The 20808-nt window shown below is 49.1% G+C and overlaps 1 protein-coding gene across 2 annotated transcripts; it reads left to right on the forward strand.

Moving 5' to 3' along the window:
• Window positions 1–3287: 3287 nt before the first annotated feature.
• CALCOCO1 (calcium binding and coiled-coil domain 1) lies at window positions 3288–20032 on the forward strand. Of its 2 annotated transcripts, none has more exons than XM_044226951.1 (15): window positions 3288–3346; window positions 5499–5680; window positions 6219–6321; window positions 7103–7293; window positions 9702–9860; window positions 10259–10407; window positions 12459–12549; window positions 14702–14857; window positions 15063–15317; window positions 15784–15909; window positions 16401–16496; window positions 16883–16991; window positions 17215–17414; window positions 17808–17914; window positions 18893–20032. In XM_044226951.1, exons 2-15 carry the CDS (start codon window positions 5525–5527, stop codon window positions 19071–19073), a joined length of 2079 nt encoding a protein of 692 aa, XP_044082886.1. In that variant the 5' UTR covers window positions 3288–3346; window positions 5499–5524; the 3' UTR covers window positions 19074–20032. The 2 variants fall into 2 exon arrangements, with proteins under 2 accessions (XP_044082886.1, XP_044082887.1); XM_044226952.1 differs by lacking the exon at window positions 18893–20032 and adding an exon at window positions 18161–18251.
• Window positions 20033–20808: the final 776 nt, after the last annotated feature.

Consider the following 20808-nt stretch of genomic DNA (forward strand, 5'->3'; position numbering starts at 1 on the left):
CGACTAACTTCCTATTCCTAATATGAATCAAATCCAAACTTTTTAAGCTGATGTATTGCTTGGAAAAACATAAACTGTAACTACATAGTTAAACATTATTTAAGTTATATATTATTTTATAGGGTTTTAAAATTTTATTTACTTACTTGACAGAGAGAGAGAGATCACAAGTAGGCAGAGAGGCAGGCAGAGGGGAAGCAGGCACCCCACTGAGCAGAAAGCCCAATGCGGGGCTCAATCCCAGGGCCCTGAGATCTTGACCTGAGCAGAAGGCAGAGGCTTAACCCACTGAGCCACCCAGGCGCTCCTATTTCATAGTGTCCAAAATGCATGCTACTGATTTTAGCAGGCAGTTTTCTCCCAAGTGGTGATTGAGGAAACTAGGTTCCTTCCAACCTGTGGCCCTACCATCTTTAACATTTGGCCTTCAGGGTCACTGTGCTTAAGGTCATATTTATCAAACCACAAAGGAAACAAAATGAAGGATCTGCCTTGGGAGGTTTCATAGGTCAAGCCTGGAAATGAAACATACTACTTAAAAGGAAACTGAAAAATGTGGTCCAGCTATCTGTCCAAGAAAAAGAAAGAGATTCTGAGGGATGCCTGGGTGGCTCAGTGGGTTAAAGCCTCTGCCTTCAGCTCAGGTCATGATCCCGGGGTCCTGGGATCGAGCCCCACATCGGGCTCTCTGCTCGGCGGAGAGCCTGCTTCCTCCTCTCTCCCTCTCTGCCTATTTGTGATCTCTGTCAAATAAATAAATAAAATCTTTTTTTAAAAAAGCTAAACTTTATATGCTGTTCTTATATGATCTCCTAGACTCCAGTAAACATTATAAATTCCCACTTCTGAATCTTTGCTTCAGGCTAGAATAAGCTTTGCCTTCCTAGACCTTGTCCTGCCAAACTATCCAAATCCAATCCGTACTTCAAATATCTATATGTTATATTCATTCTTTCTTTTTTAAAAAAAATTTTAAAGATTTTATTTATTTGAGAGAGAGAGAACACACAGGGGGAGGGACAGAGGGGAAGGAAAAGGAGAGAATCTCAAACAGACTCCGCGCTGAGCGGGGAGTCCAACGTGGGGCTCAATCTTAGGATCCTGAGATCATGACCTGAGTGGAAACTAAGAGTCCCATGCTTAGCCAGCTAGACCACCCAGGTGCCCCTTTATATTCATTCTTTCAGCAAAATTTATTGAATACCTAGCATAGTACCCCACACATATATTTGTTGAATAAATCTGTTTCACATCACCTGTGCCTTGTGCATAAAACCCAGTGAACATGTCCCTTAACTAATTTTTTTAAGATATTTATTCATTTATTTGACAGACAGAGATTACAAGTAGGCAGAGAGAGAGAGGAAGGGAAACAGGCTCCCTGTTGAGCGGAGAGCCCAATGTGGGGCTCCATCTCAGTACCCTGGGATCATGACCTGAGCTGAAGGCAGAGGCTTTAACCCACTGAGCCACCCAGGTGCCCCTGTCCCTTAACTAATTAATAGCACTGTTTCTTAGAACAATGGGAGTTGGTATCACATACCAGCAGTTTTTGTGGTAGAAGCTCGGTATACTGTTTGTGCTTGAATCCTGATTCTACCATTTACTAGTTAGATGATGCCAGGTAAGTCACTTTAATTGTGCCTCAATCCTTATCATATGTAAACTGAGGATAATAATAGGACCTACTATATAAACCTGTCATATCAAATGGAAAAATTCTTAGCATAAACACATTGTAAGCATCCAAAAAATGGAAAATGTTTTTGTGTTTTGTTTTGTTTTGTTTTTAGCTCCAGCTGACACTGAATTTTCTTCCAAGTCTTTTTTTATGGGTGGAAGACAAAAACCAAGAACACATGGGACATGGGTCCCTGAACAGGCCCCATTCTTAACCCACCGCAGGACCTTGAGCCAGCTCCTCATCCAACAGCTTATTCCCCAACTCATAAATTCTGACTAATGACACAGACATGTCCCCTTAATGTTTGTGAAGCCCAGTGACTTATTGTTAAGTGTTTGGAGATCTTCAGATGAAAGGCACCCAAGGGCAGGCACCAGACACCCTATCCAGTAGTAAAAGCAAAATACTACCAAAAAACTTGGGAAAAGCAGAGGTTCCTTAACTTAGTGAGCAGAGAATTAAAGCAAGCACCCAGGAAGAGCAAGTCAATCCTTAGACTGTAATCCCTTAATACAGAGATGGGGAGAGAGATCATTTTGAATGCCTCGGACTCCCTAGAGATTCCTGGAGGGTCCAAGAAGGGGTAGGCAGGAGGATGCCCAAGTCTTTAATTTGACTTAGGTTGTGGGAGGAGTGTGAATCTTTCACCTCTCCTAGATAAAAACAAGAGTAGTAACATGTATTGTTATCCTAATTCATTTAAGCCAGTTAAAAGGCTTGGGCAAACCAGCCTGTCTAAGTGGCTTGTTTGTGAGTCCTGAATTATGAACTCACATAATGGAATTATGTCAGTCTCCCCTTTCAACCTCGTTCTTTCTTCCCCTTCCCATCACCACCTCCACCTCAGGCAATGGTCCCCTTCCTAGACCTAGAGGCCACTCTAGGAGAGCCCAGTCCTGGTGTGTATTGGCAGGCCCCTGGCACTGAAACCTTCGAGGGGTGGGGAGAATTTATATATATGCACACACATAGTGGTGCACACCACTGTTTTTACAGGGGCCGTCCCTGAGGTCGAAGCAAAGAAGAAACTGCTACCACAACCAGTAGTTCCCCGTCCCTAAATAGTAGGTAGCTGGGGGTCGTGCAGCACTGGAGTTCTACCACTGCATAGATTTGATACTTTTAGAACGGTTCCTTAGACATTCTGGGCTTTAATGTCTTCATCTGCAAAGTGCGGATAACATTATCTACCCCAATGCTAGTCGTGAAAAGCAAACCTGAGCACGTAACGCAACGCGCTCAGCACCCCCGTAAAGCTTTACGTAGGCGGCGTTAGGGCCCTAACTCCTCCCCACCATCCCACCCACCACGCACGTTACAAACCAGCAGTCGCCACTAATACAGCCGGCCCCCTTTTGAGGAATCATGGGCCGTGAAGTCCTTTGGTGAACACACCCTCGTTTACAGTCACGGACGTGAGAACTACGCCTCCCAAGTTGCCGCAGGGAGGTAGTCGCCAAGGCCGCCCTCTGCTCCGCCCTCCTCACGCATGGCTTCCTGGGATATGTGGTCCCAGATCCTAGCCAGCTCTCCGACAAAAGAGGGCGGAGAAACCACAAACCCCAGAAGGCCTCGCGTCCCTTCTTCTCCCTCCCCTCCAGGAGTCGGACTGCTGTTTTTGTTGTTGGTGGAAGGTGAGGGAACAGCTGATCGGAGAGTGGGGTAAGAAACTTGGCCTAATTTGGGGGCGATCTGATCCGGGGGGGGTCACCCCACTTTCCAGTCTGTGGAAGGATAGCCTAAGGGAACTGTAGAAGGGAGATGCCGGAAGTTTTGGGTTTTAATACTTTCCGTAGTGGAGAAGCCACCCCTACTGTTTTAAGAGTTCTGGGTCTCAGGGGGGCCCCTCGATCAGAAGGGTGCCCCCTAACTGTTTTCAGCTTCTCCTCGGTCCTTCTCTATAAAGCTTGTTACGTTTCAGGTAGTTGGGAGAAGCTGAAATATTTACTCATTCTCTTCCAGGCAAGACTTGACCCTCGCAAACCTTCCCTTTCTCCTAACCCTCCCGCCCCAATCCAAAGGCCTTTACTGCGCTGAATCGCTGGGGGAAAAAACATTCTCCCAAGTGGTAGAATGTTAAGGAACTCTAGAGCCCTGCAAAGTTGGGGGGAGGGACTCTCGTCTCCCTCTTGAACACTTGAATCTAGCTACACTCATACACTTTAAGTGCCTAGAGCTTTGTTTCGGGTCTGGTGAATGTTTCCAGCTGTTATGGATTTCTTTGTGGGGCATATTTGGTGTTCCCCAGGCTTAGATCTTTGCAGACAACTCATCCCTACTTAGACCATCAGAAGAACTGTATTTGGAGAAAACATAGGCTAATTTTGACTGGGGGCTTTTCAGAGATCAAACCCCAAAGGTACTTCTTGTCCTGAATCCAGTCCTTATTTTGGAGGGAGAGGTTGCTCGTTTTTTGAGAACTGGCTCACCTTTCCTTCTCTACTGAATTTCTGTTGTTTTTTAAAGTCCTGGGCCCAACTTCAGCCTGACATGGAGTTGTGATGTTTAGGGGTGTGCACATGAGTACCTATGGCTGATTGGATGCCATCTTCTGCAGCTGACATACAATGAAGATGAGTGGGCTGGAGAGCAGCGATGGCGAGGGCCATCTCACAGCCTTAGGCTGAGGAGTTCTGTTGATAATTGTTGTTCCTCACCTCATACGCATAGTTCCACCCAACTTGGAACACCTCTTCCTCTCAGTCCCATCTTACAGCATGCCTCCAGTTCCCCATCCAGGCACTTAGAATCGAGGCCAAAGGGGGCAGAAGAAAATAGGAAAATACTGCAGCTGGGTTAACATAGTCAAACCAGTAGGTTTCTAGTTCTGTTCCCAGCAAAAGCTGAAGAAAAGAATGTTAGGTTCTGTTTGAATTATCTGTCCCTTCTCTCAGCATCACATATATATTTCCCCTTCTCAGGGACCCTTGCTTCCCACCTTCCAGGCGATCCCCTACCAGGGGTGGGGCTTTCCTGGCTCCAGGCTCCCACATTCCATCTCCCCACACCACCACGTTCCTGCCGAGTGTTTCACTCCACCCTTGAAACAGCCGCCTCCAGAATTCTTGACTTCCTGGAGTAGTGAAGTGGAGAGAAAAAACCTGTCTTTCCCTATATCCTCCCTTTCACTTTGTCTCTTGAATGAGAGCAGAAGCTTTTTTTTTTTAAATTCATGAAGGTGGACAACTCTGAGAGGGGAGAGAACTGGGACCTCAGGGGCCTGAGGATTGGGCTGTTGCTCCCCCCGAGCCACTTTCCAGCTCTGAAGACTCAGTCTTTACTTTCTCAGAGATTAGTTGTTGTTTTCAGATGTCATGAGTCGTCCTGGGTACAGCTGGAGTGTGCAAGGAGACCCACTCAGAATGAGGGACCCCACACCTCAGTTGGATTTTGAATCCAAGAGCTGAAAGATATGGGGGATGGGATGGGGAGGTGGAGGTTGAAGGATTTGGAATGCTCAGGATGTTAAGAGGTAGAAAAGGAGGGACTCAGAAGGCGGAGCCCTGGATACTGAGACTTGGTCAGTGGGGCTGTGAAAAGGGAACAGAAATGAGAGAGATCTTAACTCTAGGAAGAATCTATGACTCAGGAAAGGAACAATGTGAGACAGGATAGGGACTGACTCAGAGGGCCAGACCTATGTTCTGGAAACCAAAATGATACCTCCAAAGGGTTGTCTAACCCTCAGGGGCTGGAAACGAGATATGCCTTCATCTCCAGGTGTAGTGACAGGAGCTGTGAGTGGGTGGGAATGGAGTTGGGGGGAAGAAGAGTTGGATTGGAGAGATTGTAGGATATTAACCCTTTATTTCAGAGGAGGGCCGATATCTTCAGGGCAGGATGGAAGAATCATCACTAAGCCGGGCACCTTCCCGAGGTGGAGTCAACTTTCTGAATGTAGCCCGGACCTACATCCCCAACACCAAGGTGGAATGTCACTATACCCTTCCCCCAGGCACTGTGCCCAGTGCCAGCGACTGGATTGGCATCTTCAAGGTATCTCTGAACCTTCTTTTGGCTCAGATTTATGGGCCATGGGTTGGTTGGAATAAGGGGAGTGACTTAATCCTTGGGTTCTCAACCTCATGTTGGTAGAAAAGAAGGGAAAAGATGTCACAGGTAACTGAGGGCTTCTATGTAAGCAGAGCTCATCTTCTCCCCATCCTACCTCTGCTCTCTTTCTCTTTTTTTTAAGATTTTATTTATTTGACAGAGAGAGAAAGAGAGAACACAAGCAGAGGGAGTGGGAGAGGGAGAAGCAAGCTTCCTGCAGAACAGGGAGCCCAATGTGGGGCTCGATCCCAGGACCCCAGAATCATGACCTGAGCCAAAGGCAGACACTTAATGACTGAACCACCCAGGTGCCCCTTAGCCTTCCTCTCTTCTGCCACAAAATGTCCCTCCACTTTGGCTGTCTCTCATCATCGCTGTCTGTATAACAGCATCCTGTCCCTGGTCAATCCCTCAGCCCTTTCTGCCATTCATAGCTTATAGTTCCATCAGTTTACCCCTCTCCCACCATGGTCCTTCACAGGTGGAGGCTGCCTGTGTTCGGGATTACCACACGTTTGTGTGGTCTTCGGTGCCTGAAAGTGCAGCTGATGGCTCCCCTGTCCACGCCAGCGTCCAGTTCCAAGGTATGAGGGAATATGGAAGGTCCAGGATGGAGAAGCCAGGGGGATAGAGGTGTAGAGGACAGTGGGCTCAGAAACAAAAGTTAGGCACAGACAACAAAGAAAAATAAGTGCAAATAAAGAAAGTAAGAACTATATCCAGCAGGGCTCAGCAGACATAGAATTGTGGGATTATTATAGAATCAGGGACTTAGAGATGGAAGGAACTATAGAGGACCACTAATCCTGCCTCCTATGAAAAAAAAGAGGAAGTCCTCTTAGGGAGCTAGGGGTAGGGAAGAGGGAAGGAAAGGTGGGATCAAAGATTAAGAAGGTGGTGGTAGATTCCGAAAGACCTGGTTTCGTATCTCAACTCTAATACTTACGAGCTGTTTGGCCCTGGACAAATTACTTAATCTCTCTGTCTACTATCTTAACAATAAAAGGGGGTGCCTGGCTTAATAGGTACAATATGAAGGTTTGAAGTGATACAGGTAAAGGGTTAGCGTAGTGCCTGGTACAGCGTGGGCAGTCAGTAAATGGTAGCTAGCATCATGACGATGATGGTGATGGAAGGTAGGTTTGGGAAAGAGAGGAAGGACAGGACTAGGCAGAAGGGAGGGACAGGAGTATCCCAGGATATGGAAATACCCTGTGGGAGGTGGAGAGAGAACAGTATATGGAACAGGGAACAAGAGGCTAGAGCCAAGGGCAGTGGGTGATAAGTCACATCAAGGGGAAGGGGGGGCGTGTCAAACACTTGAGGGCCTGGGATCATATCCCGGGTCCATTCCTCTTCCCACAGCCAGCTACCTGCCCAAACCTGGAGCCCAGCTCTACCAGTTCCGATATGTGAACCGCCAGGGCCGGGTGTGTGGGCAGAGCCCCCCTTTCCAGTTCCGAGAGCCAAGGCCCATGGATGAGCTGGTGACCCTGGAGGAGACCGATGGTGGCTCTGACATCCTGCTGGTTGTCCCCAAGGCCACCGTGCTGCAGGTGAGAACAGCCCGGCAGAGCTGCTCCTAGGCTGAGGAATGGGTGGGCAGCAGGGCAAGGGACCCCTTCTCGCCTAACCCTCCCCTGGGCTCTGGCCTCAACCAAAGACCTTGCTGGGAGTTACACAATCTTGCCGTTAAGAAAGTCTCGGTCTAACATAGACAAAAGCATGTAGGGCAGGAAAGCAAGCCGCCCACAGGCCACTGTCACTCAAGATTTCATAAGTACTTTTTGAGCATTCCTCCCAAGTGCCACATCCTGTTCTAGGCCCCAGGGGAAGATATAAAGGGTGGAGGGAGGCCACTCCAGGGAAGGAATGTTCAGAGGAAGGGGAGGATGAGACCTATGTCCAGGACAGGTGAGGAATAAGAGCAGATAGTATGGCCCTAGATAATATTGGAGGCTCTCGAGCACTTGAAATGTGACCGGTCCAAATTGAGATGTACTATGTGGGTAAAATACACAAAGGATTTTGGAGACATTGTATTTTAAAAAGTAAAAGATCTCAATAATTTTTTTATATTGATTACATGTTAAAATGATATTTTGGGTAGACTGGGTTAGACAAAATATTATCATGGTGAATTTCACCTGTTTTTTGTTATTTTTTTGAAGTATCTACCAAAAAATTTAAAAACTATTTGTGTGGCTTGTATTCTTTGCCCATTGGACCAAATAGACAAACAGAGAAGAATTAGAGAGTGAGGGCAAATGTTGGCAAAGACTTCCTAAAGGCAGAGAAGGGACAGGGACAGTTGGGAGAGGAAATATATACACTCCCCAGACAAGAGGACAGATTTGAGAAAGCTCAGGAGGTGAAAATGAGTAACTTGTCTGTGATGGAAGTAAATTCTTGCCTTCTAGAACCCTCTGAACACACAGAATCAACACAAGAATAGGAAGAAGATGTTTGTATCTTAAGTCAGACATGTGTGCGCTCCTACCCCATAATCAGTTTTGTTGTTTATTTATTCTAATTCCAGCATAGTTACCATACAGTGTTATGTTAGTTTCAGGTATACAATACAGTGATTCAGCAGTTCCTTCCATTACTCAGTGCTCATCATGATAATGATGATAGTCCCCATCACCTGTTTCACGCACCCCCAACCACCTGCCCTCTAACCAGCAGTTTGTTCTCTGTAGTTAAGTCTCTTTCTTGGTTTGTTTCTTTCTCTCTCTCTTTTTTCCCCCATGCTCATTTGTTTTGTTTCATAAATTCCACATATGAGTGAAATCATATGGTATTTGTCTTTCTCTGACTGACTTACTTCTTCTGGCATAGTACTCTGTAACTCCATCCATGTCATTGCAAATGGCAAGACCTCAGTCTTTCTTATGGCCAAGTGAAAGTAGTGTGTGTGTGTGTGTGTGTGTGTGTGTGTGTGTGTACACCACGTTTTCTTTATCCATTCAGTATTCAGTGGACACTTGGGCTGCTTCCATAGTTTGGCTCTTGTAAATAAGGCTGCTATAAACTTAGGGGTGCACATTTCCCTTTGAATTAGTGTTTTCATACTTTTTGGGTAAATACTTAGGAGTGCGATTTGGGTAAATACTTTGGGTAAATACATCATAGAGTAGTTCTATTTTTAACTTCTTTTTTTTTTAAGATTTTATTCATTTATTTGACAGACAGAGATCACAAGTAGGCAGCGAGGCAGGCAGAGAGAGAGGGGGAAGCAGGCTCCCAGGACCTTGGGAATCATGACCTGAGCCAAAGGCAGAGGCTTTAACCCACTGAGCCATCCACGCGCCCTATTGTTAACTTCTTGAGGAACCTCCATACCATTTTCCACAGTCGCTGCATCAGCCTGCACTCCCACCAACAGTGAAGAGAGTTCCTTTTTGTCCACATCTTCGCCAACACTTCTTGTTTCTTGTGTTTTTTATTTTAGCCATTCTGACAGGTGTGAGGTGCTATCTCGTTATGGTTTTGATTTGCATTTCCCTGATGTTGAGTGATGTTGAGCATGTGTCTTTGGCCGTCTGGATGTCTTCCATGTTCTGTTTTTACTGTTGTTATTCTCATTACGATTACCTTTCAACCATATATACTAAGAGATCATTTTACAGATGAGGACAAAGACATGGAGAAGGTAAGTAACCCATTCAAAGTGACATAGCTAGTAGAAATCGTAAACCTGTATCTGTCAGGTTCCAAAATAGATAAGGTAAAATTCAGGGAGCCATCCCTTTTGTCTGCATGGATTAAGAGAGACTTCTTCCAAGGTGTCGGGAGCTGGTGTGTCTGGTGGTGGGCAGGCTTCAGTAACACCCCAAGGCTCCCCTTAACTCACCTCTTTATATCTGTACTGATACAACTTCCCAGCCCTGAATGCATCTGTAGAGTGATAGGGACGGGAGCATCATAAGCACAGGCCCCCTCTTCATCCTACCCTCTGTAGAACCAGTTGGATGAGAGCCAGCAAGAAAGGAATGACCTGATGCAGTTAAAGCTGCAGCTGGAGGGACAAGTGACAGAGCTGAGGAATCAAGTCCAGGATCTCGAGACTGCTCTGGCAACCGCCAGGCAGGAGCACGCTGAGCTGATGGAGCAGTACAAGGTGGGAGTTGGGCCAGGTGAGGGCGGGGCCTGGCTGCTCACCCAGGATCCAAAATCTAACCCAGTGAAGATGGAAAAGGAGAGATACTAGTGGACTTTTAAGATGGTTCTGGCATCAAAAATTAGCTTTAGGGAACAACAAGTGGGATTAAGCTTGAGGTGACAGGAGACACATCGCAAACATGTGATAAGATTCTTTGCTCGCGGTAGTAGTGAGGGAGGGTGGAGGTGGCCATGTTCACCAGCAAGGGAATGTTCCCTTGCAGTTTCTTTCTCAAGGAAGGTGACAGGGTATAGGGGTGAGAACAGTCAAATTCTGGTATGCTCCTCCTAAGGCCTTGTTCTGTTCTTTAAGAGGTGAGTCTCAACTTCATCTTTCTGAGGTAACCTTAATTCCAGGGGCTTTCCCGGTCCCATGGGGAGCTCATAGAAGAGAGGGACGTCCTGAGTCGGCAACAGGGAGACCATGTGGCGCGCATCCTGGAGCTGGAAGATGACATCCAGGCCATCAGTGAGAAAGTGCTGACAAAGGAGGTGGAGCTGGACAGGTGAGAGGACCTCCTCTGCCCCCGTTACTTCCTTTCATTTCCTGTCACCCCCAAACTCCAGCCTCTCGTTTCAGGCAGCAGGCGAACCCGCTGTGTCTGTGGTTATCCCACGTACAGGGGAAATCTTTTCCTGCCGAGCTCTTCCATCCTTCCTGATCCTATTCTGTATTCCTCACCTTCAGAAGTCATCATAGTTACTATTTATGGTACAGCAAAGGCTAAGCAGGAGCCAGGAGCAGAGGACTTGGAAGAAGAGAATGGATAGAATAGTCAACACGAGATAAGAGAGGATGGATGTCAGATTTTACCACAGCAAAGATTAGAGGGGCGCCTGGCTGGCTCAGTCAGTGGAGTGGGTGACTGTTGATCTGAGGGATGTGAGTTTGAGCCCCTCATTGGGCACAGAGATTACTTAAAAATCTTTTTTAAAAAAGAAGAGGGAGCACCTGGGTGGCTCCATTGCTTAAGCATCCAACTCATCGATTTCCACTTAGGTCATGATCTCAGAGTTGTGAGATCAAAGCCGGTATCAGGCTCCACGCTGAGCCCAGAGTCTACTTGAGATTCTCCCTCTGCCCCTCCCCCAACCCCTGTGCCCCTGCTTCAGTGAGCATGCACACACGAAAGCACTGTTTCTCTCAGTAAATAAATAAATATATTTTTTAAAAAATAAAGAAAGAAAAAAACTATTATTTAAAAAATAATAGAAAATGAAAATAAATTCAAAAAAAGAAAAAGACTAAATTCCGTTCTCACTGTTAGGAAATGTTCAAACTAATGATCCAGGAACATTACAGAATCTCCTGAAAAAAGGCATGAGTCATAGAATGTTAGCACTGGGAGGAATATAGGGTATTTAAGAGGGTGGCTACTTTAAAAGGCAGCCTCTTTCAATATCGGACAACTGTCAATTTTTTATCTCTTGGATTGAACCAGACTTTCCCTTCTATAACTCCTTCCTCTTACTTTCCTCCCTTGGTCCTGGTTTAGACCTCTGGAGCTGCACAGAATGAATTTCCTTCTTCTACCAGACAGCTATTATTTCCACCAGATAGCACAAATATTGAACACTGGCCATGCCTGTGCTTCATATTTTCACCAGGAGAAACACCCTAGTTTGTTCTTTCATCAAATCATACAATTAAGCCTCTTTCATTCAGGATCGGTACATCTTATATCTATTTTTTAAACTCCTTAAAGGAAAGAAGCACATGAGCCAAGGCCCAGAGTAAAACATGAGTTACTCCTTGAGGCTTCTCCAGTGCAGAATATGTTAGTCTTGCCCTAGGGAGCTACTTAATGTCTAGGTTCTAAATCATGGACTAGAAAAGCTGGGATCAGACTAAGCGTCTGGAAGAGATTAGGGACTGTCTAGACCAGGGGTCAGTCACCAATGGCCCATGTGCCAAATGTGGACTTGCCACCTGTTTTTGTACAACCCGTGAGGTAAGAATGGTTTTGACAATTGATTAATGGTTAAAAAAAAAAAAAGATATGAAAAGGAAGTTAGGAAATTCAGATTTCAGTGTTCATAAATAAAGTTTTATTGGGCCAGCCATGCCATTCACGTACATGTGGTCTGGTGCTGCTTTTATACTACAGTGGCACAGTTGAGTAGTTGCCACAGAATCCTCCCAGCCTGCAGAGCCTAAAGTATTTACTGTCAGGCCCTTTACAGAAAAGTCTGCCAACTTCTGATCTAGGTCCAAAGTTTATAATCACGGCTGTTCCTTGCCTAAAAAAAAGACGGGGTTCTGGTCTCTTGATGGAATGAAAACAACTAGGAAGCCATCCACGGAACATTCCTTAAAGTGATACATAAAGAGAAAAGAAAAACTTTTTTCTAGATTGTGCTCTAGAACCAGGAATCTTGGGTACGTGGGGCTTACAACGTGATCACCTTGGCCTGGGGATTTGAACATCCTAAAGACAAGTGGAGGTCTGAGCCTAGAGGAGCACCAGTAGAAGAGCTCAAGACAGAAGTCTGAGCCCCTCATTGCTTCTCTGGTGACCAGTCGGTCATCTGACATTCCATCTCCCCACACACACAGGGTGAGGGACACAGTGAAAGCCCTGACTCGGGAACAAGAGAAGCTCCTCGGGCAACTGAAAGAAGCGCAGGCAGACAAGGAGCAAAGCGAGGTAAGGGCTCAGAGTCGGTTCACCTTCTGAAGTGTCCCTGCAGTGTTTACTAATTAAGTCCTGTCTGAGTGCTCAGCACCAGAGTGGATAAAAATGTTAAGAGAACATTGTATGCACTCTCCTAGAAAGCATAAAATGTACACCCAAATAAGTTTAGTCAAAGTGAGATATGTTAAGCATCACCAGGGAAGAATGATAAAGTATTGTGGTGGGGTGGCCCTGGGTGGCCCCATGTCAGGCTCCCTGCTGAGCGGGGAGTCTGCCCCTCACTCTGCTGATGTTCTCTCTCCCTCACTCTCTTTCTCTCAAATAAATAAATATAATCCTTAAAAAATTAAAACTAAAAAAGGGGGCATAGGGGTTCTTGGCTGGCTCAGTCAGCAGAACGGATGACACTTGATCTCAGGGTCCTGAGTCCAAGCCCTACTCTGAGCATAGAGCTTACTTTAAAAAAAAAAAAAAGGCAAAAGGGGGGAATAAACTGGCCTAGTATTTTCCAGCCTTTTTGGCTTTCTGCCCCACCTCCCCAGTAACGTTTTATGTCTTCTGTGAAACCTCACTAAATAGATAAAAGCAGTATTTTATTACTATAAATTTATTTTTATAAATTCAAATGTACAGTGTTGACTTAGAAGGTAACAAAGCAATAAGGTAATTCTGATAGATGCCAGACCTTGAAATCAGAGGTTATAGGTAACCGCTCTGTCAGCCTCAGCAGCTAGAATATTTCTGTATCGTAATTGGGTTGTGCAGTACCGAGGACACTTTGAGTCTCACACACAAGGAGGTGCGAGGGACAGCCATTGTTTGACTGTCCACCTAGCCATCTCAGTGTGCTTTTCAGTTCAATAGAAACTTCATTCTGAGGTTTGCACAAAAATTAATTAACCTAGAAGCATATGGCAGTGGATTGAGGCTGTTGTATTAACTTGTGAGTCTGTGTGTTGGGTTTTTTGAGTTTTTCTTTTTTAAATAATTTAGAAGAAGCTCGGATCACATATTTGCAGAACCTCTATATGGCTTCCTCCAAGCCCTAGGCTTCCGTGGAAGGATATGTGAAAACCATTTGCTCAGCAGTGAGGAGTAGGGAGAATTTGAGTAGACAAGAGATGAGAGGGAGGCCATTCTGGAAACAGAGAAATATGCGAACAAAGGCTGAGCGCCCAGAACACTCAGGCAGTTGAATGTGTGGGTGAAGAGTTTGAGGTAAGGCCTAGGTCAGATTGGAGAGGACTTTGAGTTTAGTCTTTATTCTGTGAGCAGTGAGCGGCATCAGTGATTTTCAGGGGGGCGTGACACATACTTAAAAAACAGTACTTTAAAGAAGATTCATGTGATTTTCTTACAGGAGATGAACTACTTACGGGATTATTCAATAATCCAAGTAGGAAATGGCTAGGGCCTGAGCTGACATGGTTGCAGCGATAGCAGAAAAGAGAAAATGGCTGTGAGCAAGATGGAGCATGGAGACTCCAAAGGCTTTTTCGTGGGTCACTAAGGAAAACAGAGCCAAGCAGGCATAGCACCAACAGATCCAGCCTGAGTGACCTGAGAAATAGTACCATGGGTGGAACTAAGAGCAAAAAGGAGTAGAGTGGGAGGTAGAATGTGCTGAGTTTGAGGGCCTTACGGTACATCCAGACTGAGTTTTGATCTAAAAGGAAGAGCAGATGGGTGCCTGGGTGCCTCAGTCAAGTGAGAGTCTACCTTCGGCTCAGGTTGTGGTCCCAGGGTCCTGGGATAGAGTCTCACATTGGGCTCCCTGCACAGTGGGGAGTCTGCTTCTCCCTCTCCCCTGCTTTCTTTCTCTGAAATGAATAAATAAAAATCTTTTAAAAATAAATAACTAAAAGGAAGAGCAGAGAAGCAGAAATGCTGCATGGGATACCTAGATGCATGTAAGACCCTGCCCAGGCTGGGATGCTGGTACCTCATGTTGGGAGCTGGAGACTGGATGTTCAGGACTGAGTGGCTTTGAGCTGATACCCTCAGCCGGCTGAGAATGGCTGGGAAGGGCTCACAAGTGCTGAATACTTGGGTTTGTGTTAAACCTGGAAAGCAGAAACTTGACCTCTCTCATCACAGTGGTTCACCCCCCAGCCACCCCAAATATATAACACCCCTTTCCTTACCTATTCACCACCTCCATCAGGCTGAGCTCCAAATGGCACAAGAAGAAAACCATCGCTTAAATTTGGAGCTACAGGAAGCAAAGGGCCGGCAGGAGGAACAGAGTGCTCAGGCCCAGCGACTGAAGGACAAGGTGGCCCAAATGAAGGATACCCTAGGCCAGGCCCAGCAGCGTGTGGTGAGTGAAGCCCTCAGGCAACAGGAAATAGAGAAAGTTCCAAGGGCTCACTATAGAAAAGTCTGGGGGAAAAGACAAGGCTGGAGATGGAGCAGTGCAAATCTTGAGCCCAGAGGCAGTGGTGGGTTGCAGGGAGCCTGGTTACCTCTGTGGCTTACGAGGATCTCATTGGGAACCCTAACTCCATGTTCTCTTGTCTGCGGAGGCCGAACTGGAGCCCCTGAGGGAGCAGCTTCGAGGAGCCCAGGAGCTCGCAGCCTCAAGCCAGCAGAAAGCCGCCCTTCTCGGGGAGGAGCTGGCCAGCGCAGCGGGAGCCAGGGACCGCACAATGGCCGAGCTCCACCGCAGTCGCCTGGAAGTGGCCGGAGTCAACGGCAGGCTGGCTGAGCTCAGCCTGCACCTGAAGGAGGAAAAAAGCCAGTGGAGCAAGGAGCGGGCGGGGCTCCTGCAGAGTGTGGAGGTAGAGGGATGGGGGCACCTGGCAAGCTCACAGCCACTGCCCCCACCTCCATGGGGCCAGAGCCCCTCAAAGGACAGAGGGATGAGGATATTCAAGAACTCAGGGATGGGGAGGGGCTCCAAAGGAGGTACAGTTAGTTCACTGTCCAGGGATGACCTGTCCCTAAGCAGGGTGCCCCCATCCCTTGTAGAACCTTCCTTGGTTACCATCTTGATTCAGAAACATTTACTGCCCCAGGAACTGGGCCCCATCAGTAATGCCCGTTCCTGATTAGCAAGGCACCTTCTGGCATGTCCCTTCCTTCACTGAGAAGTATAGGGAATGGGAAAGCCAAGAAAGGGAGAAATTGCTCCCAAAATACTCATTTAAATAAAAGAAGGAACACAGTGAGCGATGGAGTTATTGCCAGTAGTGTCTGTTTTCCTTCACCTTTCCCCTCCCATGTTCCTTTTCGGCCACGTCACAGGCGGAGAAAGACAAGATCCTGAAGCTGAGTGCAGAGATACTGCGACTGGAAAAGGCAGTTCAAGAGGAGAAGACCCAGAACCAAGTGTTCAAGACTGAACTGGCCCGGGAAAAGGATTCTAGCCTGGTGAGGCGTGCAGCCACCCATGAGTCCAGACCTGTGGCCTCCTGAGGCCACGGTGCCCCTTCTTGCTGTCTTGGGTGTGGGCTCAGAAGTCCTGGCTGCTCACTCCATGTTGAGTGGTCTCTTCCTTACACTTGTCCCGCGGCTCGTTGGTTTGAAAGGTACAATGTCCCCTTCTGTTCTCAAGACACATATCCTGAGCCTCTCAGGGGTGACTTAGGAAAATTATAGGGTGCCCTGCCATGACCAGGGCCTCTGCATCCCAACCCCGAGGCACTCACCCAGGCCCACACTCCAGAGGCAGAGTCTGGGACTCAGGCGATTGCCTCCTGTGATCAAGATGGGAGTCATGGAAGAAGCGTGTCGGGACTTCCCTTGTGTGAGTTGGGGCAAAAGAAGGACAGAGGCACAGAGAGACATGGTTCTAGGTTGGTGGGTCCAGGTCGCAGAGCCTGGCTTCCTGGAGGCACATTCTAGGCTCCCCACTCCCTCAGGTGCAGCTGTCAGAGAGCAAGCGGGAACTGACAGAGCTGCGGTCAGCCCTGCGTGTGCTCCAGAAGGAAAAGGAACAGTTGCAGGAGGAGAAGCAGGTGCGAACCCATGACTCAGGCTCCCTGGATGCCAGAATTGAGGACTTGAGGGCTGGGAACTTCGTTTCTTCCTGCCATCTCTTGGCTTAGAAACTGTTATCTCTGAGAGAGCCCAGAGGCAAAAAATGGGACCATGCCTCCTCTCGTTGGCCGATTTGACAGGATCGGAGAGGACTGCCAACAGGGAGGGAGAGATGCAGGGGATAAAGAAGGGCTCCTGGGTAGGGGGGAGTGAGGCTCTACTTTGAGGTGCCCCCCACTGTAGGGAAGGGATCTCATCCTGAGGAACTCAAGAGTTCCTCTTGGGTGCCCAGGGAGGTGGGATCCGCAGGGCAGCAGGGTGGGCACCCTCCCAGCCTCTCCCACCTCTCCACCCCCAACGCCAGGAGCTGCTGGAGTACATGAGAAAGCTGGAGGCCCGCCTGGAGAAGGTGGCAGACGAGAAGTGGAGTGAGGGCGCTGCCACAGAGGATGAGGAGGCGGCCGCAGGGCTGAGTCTGTACACCCCCAGTCTTGTGACACCACTTCCCCTCACCCCATTTCCTTGCTGGGGAGAGCTGCTTGTGGCCCCTCCGGGAGCTGCCTCCACCTTCTGTGTCTTGCCCTTTTCCTTCCCAGACACTGGCCCCTGTCTAGTTTAACCTTATCCCTCATCCAGAGGAGACAGCCCAGCCAGCCTCTAACAGCTCATCCTTCTGTGCCCTCTCCTCACTGACAGGCTGCCCAGCGGCTCTGACAGACTCAGAGGATGAGTCCCCAGAAGACATGAGGCTCCCTCCGTATGGCCTGTGTGAGCACGGAGACTCGGGCTCCTGTCCTGCTGGGCCACAGGAGGCTTCTCCCCTGGTTGTCATCAGCCAGCCGGCTCCCATTGCCCCCCACCTCTCAGGGCCAGCTGAGGACAGCAGCTCTGACTCGGTGAGCAGTGCGGAGAAACAGAGCCAGGGGCACTGGGGAGGGGGGAGGGGGAGGGAGGGTCATACCCAAGTGGCCTAGCCTCTGGAGCAGTAAGTCTTAGCTTCACAGGGCTCTCTTTTTACCTTGAGGGAGAGGAGGCAGGCCCAGCGTCTCTTCAAGGCCATCCAACGAACAACACCCCAAAACCCAATCCAACCCAATAGCCTTACTGCTGCCCACCCCTGCTCCCCACTTTGCTTCTTACCCGCCGGTCCCCGTCAGAACTCCTACTGCAGCCCACTGTCCACTTGTCTGGGCCTAGACTGCTCTTCTCTCACCTGCTCCAATGGGCTGCTACCCTGTCTTGGGACCCTCACTACCCCCAAAACCCAGTCCTATCTCTTTGGTGCCCAGGAGGCTGAAGATGAGAAGTCAGTCCTCATGGCAGCTGTTCAGAGTGGGGGTGAGGAGGCCAATCTGCTGCTTCCTGAGCTGGGCAATGCCTTCTATGACATGGCCAGGTGAGTGCAAGATGGGGAGACCAGGAGGGAGGTGGGAGGATGCCAGTGGAAAGGCATCCGGGTGCATAGTCCCCATGCCCTTCACCCAAGCTCCCTCTTCTTGGCCCCAGCCAGGAAAAGGTATGGTTGACACAAAGTCACCCACCACTCCAAATCCCAGGTGCCTTCAGGTCATTCCTGCCCCCATCTTACCAATGCACATGTGCACTCGGGCCCTGCCTTTAACTGGCTTCTGTGTTGTTCTAGCACCATCCTCCGTGGAGCCCAAATTGCCCTGCATCCCCTCTCTCCTGCCCCTTCCCCCTCCCCAGCCACCAGGTAGGTACCTAGGCTATGTCTGGGGAGGAAGGGAGGTGGCTGATGCCCCCAGGGATGGGGTGAGAGAGAAGACTGGAATCCATCTGGCCAGCTCTGAGATGTCCCTCTTCCCTGACTCCCCCCGGGAAGCCCTCTGGGTGATGGCAGCTGCTGGGGCAGGGGTTCAGGTATCAGATTGCCCCATGGGCCTTCCCTTTCCTTTCGCAGGTCAAGAGGGGAAGGCAGGGGGAAAGAGATTTTTATCATCTAGCCCCCAGCTTTGCCTTGAGGCGAGATGGGCTCAGGGCAGGGAGGGGGTGATGCTGTCATCCTTCTCAGCTGGAGCAGGAAGATGAAGGACGATGTCAGACTCATTTTCAGCCTCATTAGGCAGCAGACGGAGATGGAGGGAGGAGAGCAGGGGGTTGGGGGATGGGCCGCACACTACACAGCAACTGGCAGGGTCTAAAGAAGAGAGGACATGGAAAGCCAGGAAACCAAGCTCCAGGAGTGTGGCGAGAAAGATGCTGTGGGTGAGCGGGGGAGAGAGAGCCCCCAGGGAGCTGCCTGAGGAACCAGGGGACCTGGGAGCCCAGGGGCATGGGTCCCTTTCCCCGAGGTCCATAAGGCAGGAGGACACTGGAGCGCACTGACCCTCTCCTTTCCCTCTGTCTCCTGCAGTGGCTTTGCAGTGGGTCCCTTGTCAGAGGCCAGCACTGGGGGCCCTGCCACCCCGCCGCCGTGGAAGGAGTGCCCCATTTGTAAGGAGCGGTTCCCGGCCGAGAACGATAAGGATGCGCTGGAGGACCACATGGATGGACACTTCTTTTTCAGCACCCAGGACCCCTTTACCTTTGAGTGAGCTCACCCCTCACCCCAGGACATACCCAGATACACTTACACACAGACACACACTCACATACAGACATACACTTAGGTCTCATATCTTTCCTGATATGATATCTTTATCCTGATACGGGGCTCCATGATATTCTCTTCCCCAAGAACCGCTCTCTGAACTGTGTTCTCCTAAGCTCTTGCCTTCATCCTGTCCTGCCTGGGGCTCTTCTGTCCAGGCAGGGGCCCTCGTTGGAAGCAGTGGCTGACTTCACCCCCTGAAAGCGGTTTGGGAGGAACCAGGATGGAGGAGAGCATCCCCCGGGGGACTAGAATCACCCCCTCCTAGCCCTGGTTGCTCTGTCACTGACACGAGCCACCACCCCACTGCCACCCCACTGCCACAGACACACACACACACACACAGGCACTCGCCCTCACACACACACTGCTGCCCCAAAGCCAATTCCTGGGGCACCCCACCCACTTTTAGTCGGGGTCTGTGCCGGTTTACCTGAGTTTTCTCAGGGTCCTGCATGGAGGCGGTGGCGGCATGGGCATCATGGCCTCTTCGGGTCTCTCTCAGTTCTAAGTTTCAGTGGTTCTTTCTGTCCCCCCCCCAATCCCAGCCCCATGGCCTGCACCTACCCCAGCCTTTCCCACACCATTAGGTATGAAGTTTGGAGGTTTCTTTTGTATTTTTGAGGTTTTCTGTACTCTAGCTCCTGCCCCTCTCTGCCATCCCTCCCCCAGTGTCCTCACATGGAAAGAAATAATGCATTTGTGCCTTCTGTGAGGGATGGGGGGAACAAAGGGTCCCAGGTGTCCCCATTTCTCACCCCTTCCTCCCTCTCCAGGTTCCCCCACAGCAATAAGAGCTTTCCTTCATTATCCCTCCCTCGATCTGTAGTTTGGACAAATATATTTATATGATATGTATACCAATTCTAATAAAATGTGTTCTTATCATGAGGTGTGACTAGAGCAATGAAGGCCCAGATGCCTGGCTCCTGGACCATACTTGGGGGGGGAAGGGGAAGGGAGGGAGGGGACTCCATGCTGCCTTATGGGAGACAGTGCCTGGCAGCATTTCCACATTGTGCTTCCTGATAGGCCGAGGAGGAGAGGGGTTTTTGTCTCAGGTTGGGGGGCTGGGGTCTGGCTTGGAGAAGACTGCAGTGGCCGGAGGGCCACAGGAGCAGACTGATGGGGTTGACATGGGCCCTGACATGGAGTGGGGCGGGGTGGGACCCAGAGTTGTAGGCCCAGGTGCATGTCTCAGAGGGCAGAAGTTTCCCCTGCTCAGACCTTCACCCTCCATAGCAGCCGTCCCTGTACCATGGGCCAGAGACAGGCATTACTCCCATCAGGAGTTCACCCCTCCTTGAGGAACCACTTAGTAACATACCCTAAACTGCATACTTCTATAGCCTATTTGATATTCCTTCCATCCCTGCCTTCTTTTCTCCCTCTGCTGTCGTCCTCATGTGCACATATGCACACTCTGACTCCACTGTCACAAAAACATACCCATCCACTCTAACCAGCTTCACAGGCTAGACATACACACAGCGTCATAAAGCATTTATTAAGGACCTGTGCGCTCACCAAGGCTCTCAGCAACACCCAGCACCAGCCCTGCCTACAGCCCCCTTGTTCCCCATCCCAGAAGCTCCCTTAGGAGTCACCCTCCTTTTTCTTCAGTGCCTCTGAGCTGGCAACCTGCACTGATCTCTCTCTCTCCACCCACCTGAAATCCC

This window comes from Neovison vison, chromosome 12 (genome assembly GCF_020171115.1).
Source record: "Neovison vison isolate M4711 chromosome 12, ASM_NN_V1, whole genome shotgun sequence".
NCBI lineage: Eukaryota > Metazoa > Chordata > Mammalia > Carnivora > Mustelidae > Neogale > Neogale vison.

Bases quoted from the DNA above. Each gene is read 5' to 3' on its own strand.
- CALCOCO1 (XM_044226951.1), top strand. From the start codon at position 5,525: ATGGAAGAATCATCACTAAGCCGGGCACCTTCCCGAGGTGGAGTCAAC. The intron at 12,550-14,701 runs GTAAGGGCTCAG...CACCTCCATCAG, and splicing joins CAGACAAGGAGCAAAGCGAG to GCTGAGCTCCAAATGGCACA. The intron at 15,318-15,783 runs GTAGAGGGATGG...GCCACGTCACAG, and splicing joins GGCTCCTGCAGAGTGTGGAG to GCGGAGAAAGACAAGATCCT.